General features: G+C 41.6%; 1 protein-coding gene across 1 annotated transcript; it reads right to left on the reverse strand.

Annotated features, from left to right (window-relative positions):
- Window positions 1-10,012: 10,012 nt before the first annotated feature.
- On the reverse strand, window positions 10,013-10,987 carry LOC143774856 (olfactory receptor 5AR1-like). The gene has a single exon (XM_077262626.1). The coding sequence runs from the start codon at window positions 10,961-10,963 to the stop codon at window positions 10,013-10,015; it is 951 nt and encodes a 316-aa protein (XP_077118741.1). The 5' UTR covers window positions 10,964-10,987.
- Between the last annotated feature and the right edge of the window lie 509 nt (window positions 10,988-11,496).

An 11,496-nucleotide genomic window follows, 5' to 3' on the forward strand; every position in this document is an offset into this window, starting at 1 on the left:
CCCTTCATCTGGCTAATGTGTTGAATGTACATGCTACATACATGCTACATACATGCTACATACATGCTACATACACACATGCTACATACATGCTACATACATGCATGCTACATACATACATGCTACATACATGCTACATACATACATACAGACATGCTACATACTACATACATACTACATACATGCTACATACAAACATACATGCTACATACTACATACATACTGCATACATAATACATACATACATGCTACATACATACATGCTACATACTGCATACATACTGCATACATACTACATACATACATACATACTACATACATGCTACATACAGTACATACATACTACATACATACATACTACATACATACTACATACATACTACATGCTACATACATACTACATACAGTACATTCATACTACATACATACTACATACATACATACATACATACTACATACATACATGCTACATACAGTACATTCATACATTACATACATGACATACATATAGACATACAGTACATTAAACATAGCTTACATACTCACCATTACTTGTCACTTTGTTCCCCGAAGCCAGTGTCAACCTGTAAAAAATATAAAAAAAAACAAACAACCAATATACTCCCTGTCCGCAGAAATCCACGAGTGTCCCACGACGATCTCCCGTGGAGAACGGCAGCAACAGCTGTTGCAACCGCTCTCTAGGGGCCCCAGGAACACAATGACGGGAGGAAGGTATCCTTCCGCCACTGTATTCCTCCGCCGCTGTAAAAAAAAAGTCCCTTGTCTCACTTTATGGCATTGCTGTATGAGAAATTTTCCCACGCAGCTTTTTGCCATAAAGTAAGACTTTGAACTTTAGTAACCTAGTAAAGTACGTTTTTTGCAGGTGCTGAAGTATGGTAAGTATGGTGAAATGAAGAATATTAAAATACTTTTTCCTAATGTGTGCTTGTTTTATTAACCCTTTCTTACTATTGGATTAATAATGGATAGGCGTCTTATTGATGCCTCTCCGTTATTAACCCAGCTTAATGTCACCTTACAATGGCAAGGTGACATTAACCCCTTATTACCCCATATCCCACCACTACACGGGAGTGGGAAGAGACGGGCTAAGTGCAGGAATTGGTGCATCTTACAGATGCGCCATTTCTGGGGTGGCTGCAGACTGGTATTTGTAGCCGGAGGGGGGCCAATATCCATGGCCCCTCTCTAGGCTATGAATATCAGCCCGCAGCTGTCTGCGTAGCCTTTCTGGCTATAAAATATAGGGGAACCCCACGTCATTTTTTGGGGTGGTTCTCCTATTTTAATAGCCAGTAAAGGCTATGCAGACAGCTGCGGGCTGATATTCATAGCAGGCTACAAATATTGGCCCCCGGCCGTCGGCTTTCCCCCTCTGGCGCAGAAAATCACACGGGAGCCCACGCCATTTTTTTTCCATTTATTTTGTTTTTTTTAATTCAACGCTCATAAAGGCCTCTTTAAAACTGCATCCGCTGCCCACGTTGGGCACAAATTTCACAACGTGCGTCGGTACGTCGGCCTGACGCATAGCAACGGACCCGTACCGACGCAAGCGTGAAAGAGGCCTTTGTGAGCGTTGAATTTTTAAAAAAACAAAATAAACAAAAAAAAACGCGTGGGCTCCTGCACAATTTTCTGCGACAGAGGGGGAAAGCCGATGGCCGGGGGCCAATATTTGTAGCCTGCTATGAATATCATATATATACTACACAAAGATGATGTCAAGGTCGTTTATTTAATTTAGAAAAATACAAAAAACTTTATTAATAAAATATAGTGTATGGGGATACAGGAAACACAAATACATAGTTGCTCACATCATGAAATACAATAAAACACAATATGGCCACGCCAGGACCTAGTTCCATATACAGGGAAGAGTACTAATCACAAGTAAATATAATAATAATAAATCACCCCTCCTTACACCAAAAAAACCTCCTAATGAAAACAACCACTATTACCCAAAAAGACTGTCAGTATGGCTACACTTTTAGTGTTCCCAAGGCATATGGTATTCAATCTAATAGTATCAAAAGTACAAATTTCCCCTAATCTTTAATTGGGCTGAGCGCCGGATAACACATGGAGCACAAGATAATCTAATATTTGCAGCTCAGTCAAAGCATCCAGCCTATAGTATGATACATAGCGGTTGTTATAACAAATATTTACCAGTAGGTTGTGAGGTAGTAAGTATGGACCGGTACCTGGCGCGTCCGCCCCTATTGGACTACGGTGGACAGGTAGTATGCGGTTTATTATTTTACGTTTTTTGCAGGCGCTGAAGTATGGTAAGTATGGTGAAATGAAGAATATTAAAATACTTTTTTCCTAATGTGTGCATGTTTTATTAACACTTTCTTACTATTTGATTAATAACGGAGAGGCGTCTTATTGACGCCTCTCCGTTATTAACCCGTCTTAATGTCACCTTACAATAGCAAGGTGACATTAACCCCTTATAACCCCATATCCCACCACTACACGGGAGTGGGAAGAGAGGGGCTAAGTGCCGGAATTGGCGCATCTTACAGATGCGCCATTTCTGGGACGGCTGCAGACTGGTATTTGAAGCCGGGGGGGCAATATCCATGGCCCCTCTCTAGGCTATGAATATCAGCCCACAGCTGTCTGTGTAGCCTTTACTGGCTATTAAAATAGGGGGACCCCCCAAAAAAATGACGTGGGATTCCCCTATATTTTATGGCGTGGTGGAATATGGGGTTATAAGGGGTTAATGTCACCTTGCTATTGTAAGGTGACATTAAGACGGGTTAATAACGGAGAGGCGTCAATAAGACGCCTCTCCGTTATTAATCCAATAGTAAGAAAGGGTTAATAAAACATGCACACATTAGGAAAAAAGTATTTTAATATTCTTCATTTGACCATACTTACCATACTTCAGCGCCTGCAAAAAACGTAAAATAATAAACCGCATACTACCTGTCCACCGTAGTCCAATTAATAACGAGTGTCCCATGACGATCTCACCTATAGAACAGTGACATCGGGTGATGTCACTGCTCTATAGGACCCTCAGTGACACACTGACAGGAGACAATGGCTCCTGCAGTGCATCAATGAGGTTACTAAAGTTCAAAGGCTTACTTTATGGCAAAAAGTTGCGTGGGAAAATTTCTCATACAGCAATGCCATAAAGTGAGACTAGGGACTTTTTTTTTACAGCAGCGGAGAAATACAGTGGCAGAAGGATACCTTCCTCCCGTCATTGTGTTCCTGGAGCCCCTAGAGAGCGGTTGCAACAGCTGTTGCTGCCGTTCTCCACGGGAGATCGTCGTGGGACACTCATGGATTTCTGCGGACAGGAGCATATTGGTTGTTTGTTTTTTTCATATTTTTTACAGGTTGACACTGGCTTCGGGGAACAAAGTGACAAGTAATGGTGAGTATGTAATCTATGTTTAATGTATGTCATGTATGTAATGTATGAATGTACTGTATGTAGCATGTATGTATGTAGTATGTATGTATGTAGTATGTATGTAGTATGTGTGTAGTATGTATGTAGTATGTATGTATGTATATATGTAGCATGTATGTAGCATGTATGTATGTATGTAGTATGTCTGCATGTAGCATGTATGTAGCATGTATGTATGTATGTAGCATGTATGTATGTATGTAGAAGGTATGTATGTAGCATGTATGTAGCATGTATGTATGTAGTTTGTATGTATGTAGCATGTATGTATGTAGCATGTATGTATGTACGTAGCATGTATGTAGCATGTTGGTAGCATGTATGTATGTAGCATGTATGTATGTAGCATGTATGTATGTATGTAGCATGTGTGTAGCATGTATGTATGTAGCATTTATGCAGCATGTATGTAGCATGTATGTAGCATGTATGTAGTATGTATGTAGCATGTATGTATGTGTGTAGCATGTATGTAGCATGTATGTATGTAGCATGTATGTAGTATTTTTTTTTACATTCAACACTTTAGCCAGATGATGGGACTACTACTGTCCCATCATTGGCTAATGTGTCAATCACTGTCATTGTATCAGGTAGAGCCCGATGGGACTTGTAGTCCCATTGGACGATGCCTGTACAGACACAAAGACCCCCGGCAGGCCGTACAGACCCTCCGGCAGGCCTTACAGACCCCCCGGCAGGCCGTACAGACCCCCCGGCAACCCGCACAGACCCTGGAGAGGCCGCATAGACCCCCCCAGCAAGCCGCACAGACCCCAGAGAGGGACCCCGGAGACCACCCATGGTCCCGTACAGACCCCACACGCACAGGGACACACAGTCTCCGCCCATGCACTGCCCACGCACCACCCACACTCCATTATAGTGCATTTTTGCACTGTGGAAACTTCCGATTCCGATTTCCGATATCGCAAAAATATCGGAACTCGGTATCTGAATTCCGATACAGCGAATATCGGCTGATACCTGATATTTGCAGTATCGGAATGCTCAACACTAGTCTTTGAGCATTTCTTACAGATAACTTTGCACTGATCATTCGGATCTTGGTTAAAAAATTGCTACACTGCACTTTTCCTACTATCGAATACCTTTTCAGGCATTGCACGCTGTGCTGCTTTCACCAGGTGGCCATGCTGTCCTAAAACTGGTTTTGTTTTCGACACACATTTTTGGCCTGATACGGGCCTGCCAGATGAAAGCTGTTGTGATGTTGATGCCTGCTGCGGCTCATCTTCCTCCGCTTCACAGCTACTGTCAGTGGCACCCTGTTCCCCCAATGGCTGCCAATCTGGGTCTACCACTGGGTCATCTATCACCTCCTCTTCAATGTCCTGTGCACCTTCCTCTGTGTCACCGTGTAAGGTGCTATAGCGTTTGGGACGGGGCACCATAGTCTCATCAGGATCAGATTCTGGCTGAGTACACTGCGAGGGCAATGTTGTGATCTGAGTCAATGGAACAGCATAAAAATCTAGCTGTGGCTGTGCATCTGTGCACTCCATGTCTGATTCTTCTTGTAATGGGCTGTGAACTATTTCCCTTTCTAACCCTGGCACGGTATATGTAAAGAGCTCCATGGAGTAAACTGTAGTGTCACCTGCTGCATCCTTCACTTTTGCTTTGGGTGAAGGACACAAGGAAGCGACTTGTTCCTGACCGTGAGCATCCACTGACGACTCTCTGCTTTTAAATTTGGAACTTTCAGAAGAGGAGGCGAAAGAGCTAGAGGCTGAGTCAGCAAGGAAAGCCAAAACTTTTTCCTGCTGCTCCGGCTTTAAAAGCAGTTTTCCTACTCCCAGAAAAGGGAGCCTTAAAGGCCTTTTAGCCAGATGATGACGCTGGCTCAACAACTCAAGCCTTAGGTACTATTTTGCTTTTCCCACTACCACCAGATGCTCCTCCACCACCACCACCATCATTACCAGCTGGCAATGACTGCCCACGGCCTCTTCCACCAGACTTCCTCATTTTTGGGAAAGTGTAAACAAACTATCATATGGTACTGTAAAGCAAGGTAGAAGGTGTATGTAAACTTGTTGAAAATTTAACTCTCCCTTTTTATGTGTGGAAGATGACGGCAAAAATAAGGCCCATTGTATTACACTACACAGTATAAGTGGCAGAAAGTGACTGGCAGATATACGCCAAACAGAACTGGCACAGATGCACTTAGTGGCAATATAAATCTCCCTTTAAAAAGAAAAAGACCTATATGGTTGAAACGTTGCATTTGGCACAATAAAGGACTTTTTATACTTCACCTGGATTGGATGCTGTCCTTCACCTTGCTGCGGTATGTACTTTTCCATTTGGGTCCAGTGGAACGAGGACGGGCATCCCTATATCAGTTGTGCTGTCGGCTATTTTCTAATATTTGGACAGGTGCAGAATCAAACAGAGCCTAGGGCAGGGCAGGGCTGCTGTATGTGAGTACAGCAGAATAGGTCAATCACAAAAAACACAGAAAGAATGGCGTACATAACCCAGCACGCATGGCAACAGTGGTGGTCAACCACAAACCAATACCAAAATAAAAAAGGAGAGAAGCCTGCGTTGCTTATAGTCAGAACGCAATACATAAAATGCACATGCACATATTGATTCTAACTGTATTTCAAAATGAGACATTTAGCAAACAAATGATCAATTCTTTGAGCCACCCTGCCACGCCAAGGCATTCTCATAATGCGGCAGTCCTACTCTACGTTTTTTATATTCGCTGTGCCATTACGGCCTCCTAAATGTATTAAAAGCAAGACCACATTAAATGCAACCTGTACCTGAAGCTTTTCTGAATCACTCCCATGGCGCCAGAAAGGATAAGCACAGATAAATGTTGACCAGGTTTGGACATAGACATTTCAGTTACAACCTCCACACTGCCTAACCAGCACCACAGATGAAGGGTGAGACAGGCTTGGACATAGGTGCACAATCAAACAGAGCCTAGGGCAGGGCAGGGCTGCTGTATGTGTGTACAGCAGCCTAGGTCAATCTGCGCTTGCCCTTTCTGCCACCATGGGAGTGATTCAGAAATGCTTCAGGTACAGTTTGTATTTAATATGGTCTTGCTTTTAATACATTTAGGTGACCGTAATGGCACAGCAAATATAAAAAACGAAGAGTAGGAGTGCCCCATTATGAGAATGCCTTGGCGTGGCGGGGTGGCTCAAAGAATTGATCAATTGTTTTTTAAATGTCTCATTTTGAAATAAAGTTAGAAATCAATATGTGCATGTGCAATTTATGTATTGCGTTCTGACCATAAGCAGCGCTGGCTTCTCCCCTTTTTTACACTGACACTGCATACAGAGCTCCTGTGTATAATGTCAGCGGTGATCACTGTTATACCTGTGTACTGACACGATATGCAGAGCTCTTGTGCATAATGTCACCTGCCATCACTCTATTACCTGTACACTGACACTATATACAGAGCTCCTGTCTATAATGTTACTGATCACTGTGTTACCTGTACCCTGACACTACATACAGAGCTCCTGTGTTTAATGTCACTAGTGATCACTGTATTATCTGTAAACTGACACTATATACAGAGCTCCTGTGCATAATGTTACTGGTGATCACTGCATTACCTGTACACTGACACTATATACAGAGCTCCTGTGTATAATGTCACTAGTAATCACTGTATTATCTGTACACTGACACTATATACAGAGCTCCTGTGTATAATGTTACTGGTGATCACTGCATTACCTGTACACTGACACTATATACAGAGCTCCTGTGTATAATGTCACTAGTGATCACTGTATTATCTGTACACTGACACTATATACAGAGCTCCTGTGTATAATGTCACCAGTGATCACTTTATTACCTGTACACTGAAACTATATACAGAGCACCTGTGTTTAATGTCACTGGTGATCACTGTATTACCTGTACACTGACACCTTATACAGAGATACTGTGTATAATGTCACTGGTGGTAATAACAGTGTTTTTAGTTTTGTGGTTTGTATTACAATTCAGTATTGTAGTATTCGGTCACTATGTGGTGGTAATTTGTGGCCTGGTCATGGTGTGGCAGTATTTCTCCCTTATATGTAGTATTATTCGGTCACTATGTGGTCTGGTCATGGTGTGGTGGTATTTCTTCCTGTATGTGGTGGTATTGGTCTTGGTATTGGGGATTGTCCTGTGTATGGCAGTCATTTGTTTTCTCTGGTATTAATTAGGAGAAGATTATTTATTTCCATTAGAGATTAAATACTTTGTACACAGCGGCAGAGATGCACTTACAGGGGGTTTCCTGTGGAAATAAGTAATTACCTATCCACAGTATAAGTGATAAGGTATTGATTGGTGGGGGTCTGACTACTTGGACCCATTCAGCAAATTCTGGAAGTTTGTATCCCCATTAGACTGGAGTGGCATGTCCGAATTGACCACTGATCCATTCATTCCCTCATTGGTTGCACTTGCTTTTTTATAGAAGCCCCAAAGAGAATGAATATAGCTGCGGTCAGATATCCCACCTCCTGCTCCATTTTAAGATGGGGATGTGTCCTATCAACGATAAAAGTTCCTCATTGTACCGATCGGTACAGTTTCTAATGGTCGGACCTAAGTGATTACCTGCCCTGTGGAGCCCATTTATCGGTGATAAGTTGTTTTAGCCAAAGAATCTCATTAATGTAAACTACCGGAATTACCGTATACATCCCAGTTATGGAGGCGCACAGTAGATGTGCAGGATCCGCCTGTGTTTTACAGCCGATGCTCCACTATAATGGGGATAATGACTGACAGATATTTGCATATAGCTGTAGGGAGGGCCACTAGAGTCCATTCCCCTGGTGGACCTCAGACACCCCAGTCCGACCCTGCTCCTGACCTGAGCATGACAGCATGTGTTTCTATGCAGCCGTTATGCTCAGGTTAGGAGAGTAGACGGCCAGTCGGAGGATTTCAATGCTATCTTCGGGTGAGTAATACAGCAGTCTGACTGCACACATATGATAAGAATTTCGAATGAACAGAAGAAAAATTAACATCAGGAAGGTGTTGGGATTGGAACCTTGTTCAATTTATTATCCCAGCATATTTCATTTGAAAGTAGAAATCAACTAGATTTGAGAAAATTTGACAAAACTTGAATTCGCCATATCACACAGATTTTATTAGAAAATTATTTTATTATGGTCTGGGGTTTTGGGGTCTCTACATACTACAGAGCATAAGAAACATATGATATAAGAAAAGTAATACTCACCTCACCGCTCACCTGTCTTGCCATCCCCATAAAAAACTTGGCACTCTTTTGGTGTATTCCACAGGAATATTAATTAACAGTGGCAAAATCGGACAAAAAATATAGAGACGTTTCAGTCACTACAAGACCTTCATCAGTCACCTGGATTGTAGTGGGTTATGAGCTGCAGCACCAGGTATGGGTCTGCAGTGTCCACTGCTAAGACTGGAATAATTTCAGTCTTAGCAGTGGATACTGCAGACCCACACCTGGTGTTGCAGCTCATAGTCCTCTACTATCCAGACGAATGATGAAGGTCTTGTAGTGACTAGTGATGAGCGAGTATACTCGGTACTCGAGATTTCCCCAGCATGCTTGGGTGTCCTCCGAGTATTTGTAAGTACTCGGAGATTTAGTTTTCAGCGCCGCAGCTGGATGATTTACATCTGTTAGCCAGCATAAGTACATGTGGAGGTTGCCTGGTTGCTACGGAATCCCCACAAGTACTTATGCTGGCTAACAGATGTAAATCATTCAGGTGCAGCGCTGAAAACTAAATCTCCGAGTACTTACAAATACTCGGAGGACACCTGAGCGTGCTCAGGAAATTTCAAGTATCGGGTATACTTGCTCATCACTAGTAGTGACTGAAACTTCTCTATTTTTTTTCTTGCTTTTGCCACTGTTAATAAATATTCCTGATGAAGACACCAAAAAGAGTGCCAAATTTTTTTCCGGTATTGATGACGGATTTGTTATCCTACTTGTGCAGCACCTCTTTCCAGAAGTGCCTTGTTTCTTTTCAATTGTCATCTCCGCAGACCATTATCTGGTGTTTCACACATCTTCTTTTCCCCTTTGGCCATCATGCAGTCTGTTTGGCATCTTTACTCCAAGAAGGTTCTTTTGGGTCAAGTAGGCCTCAGGCACCTCTCTTGGGCAACACACATTGTGAACTCATGACCCATGCCACGATGGCATGGCATGCAATGACTTTCATGGCATAGTAGACCCAGAAGACCCACCCTGGAATGAAAAAGCCAGAAAGAATGGGCGATAGGTGTGAAGAGAAGGCGTTGAAGACCAAACAGTGGGCTGTAGGGACATTGCGACAATTGGGCAGCGAGATGAGCATCATTATTTTCCACATAATTGCATCCGCAGCTGACCACCATTTTGCTGAATTCTCAAGGTTTTAAATTGCAAAAAAAAAAACGTATTCTGAAGTACACAGATTTTTGTAAAATTCAAATAGAATTCAATTCCATTCAGAAAAAAATACAATTCACTCATCTATTCTTGCAATGTAACAAAAGTTTGGGAGCTCTGAGAATTTGTCTTTTGATGGCTTCTAGGACATCTTTGTTTCGTAAACTATATACCAGTGGATTCAACATAGGAGCAATGCCAATGTACAGCAAAGACAGCTGCTTGTCCTGTTCTTGGGAAAACTTGGCTTCTGATTTCATATTAAGAATGAGAGACGTCAAACAGAACAATAAAACGACCATCAGATGAGAAGAACAACTAGAGAAGGCCTTGTGTCTTCCCGATGCAGAATGCATTTTCAGAATTGTTAATATGATGTATATATAAGAAACAAGAATGAGTGTAAATGGAAAGAACCCTAAAACTATGCCATCAACGGTTATCAAAATCCTTATGCTGGTGGTGTCACTGTAGGAGAGCGCAAGTATTGATTTCATGTGACAGAAGAAATGGTTGATTTCACGAGAACCGGAGAACGATAGCTTAGAGATGAGGAGAGCATACATCATGGCATTGAACACGCCAAGATTACAACAAAATGCAGCTAAAATCATACATTTCTTGGGGTTCATGATAAGCATGTAATGTAAGGGAAGACAAATGGCCACGTATCGGTCGTAGGCCATACAGACAAGTAAGAAAAATTCGGTTCCAATGCAGAAGACATACAAAAATACTTGTGTGAAACATCCTGCATTTGATATACCAGTTTCTCTCGTGTATGTGATCACAATTAGCTTTGGTAAGATAGCAGAGACGTATATGATATCCAAGACTGTGAGGTTACATAGGAAAAAATACATAGGTTTATGCAGCTGAGTGGTCAGACATACAATGAAGGTAACAAGAGAATTTTCCAGAACGCAGAGCAGATAAATTAATAAAATGACAAGAAAAATCAAAAGCTGAATATTTTCATATTTGGTAAAAGCCGGGAGATAAAATTCTTGGTACAAAGAGAAGTTATACATATTTTCATGTATATTCAGTAAAGCTAAAAGACCCAAAACTTTTGATCCTGATATTATTTTTAATTATAATCATTATTTTCATTAATAATGTTTCCGTTATTCTACAAAAGTTGTTCTAGCAATCGTGTTAACAGATATTTAGAACAGAAAATTCTCTAAGTGGATCTGTTATCAAATTTTATAACATAAATGTAATAGATTATTAAATAGATCTCTTAGGCCTAATGAGGCTTGTGTAATTACTCTACTTGTGTAATTACTCTACTAATATTCATATAGTTACCTATTTTTATATACATTGAAAAATAACACCTGTCCCTACCTGTATCTAGGGAGCTATATGAGGCTCACACTGAATATATGAGGCTATATTGGGGCTCATACTGTATATAAGGAGCTGTGTGGGAGCTCATACTGTATATAGGAGGCTATGTGCAAGCTCGTATTGTATATAGGAGGTTATATGGGGCTTATATTGTATATAGGCAGCTTTGTGTGGGCTCATACTGTACGTAGGAGGCTATATGAGGACT

Source organism: Ranitomeya variabilis, chromosome 5 (genome assembly GCF_051348905.1).
Source record: "Ranitomeya variabilis isolate aRanVar5 chromosome 5, aRanVar5.hap1, whole genome shotgun sequence".
Classification (NCBI taxonomy): Eukaryota; Metazoa; Chordata; class Amphibia; order Anura; family Dendrobatidae; genus Ranitomeya; species Ranitomeya variabilis.

Coding starts and splice junctions, on each gene's coding strand:
- LOC143774856 (XM_077262626.1), bottom strand. CDS start 10,963: ATGTATAACTTCTCTTTGTACCAAGAATTTTATCTCCCGGCTTTTACC.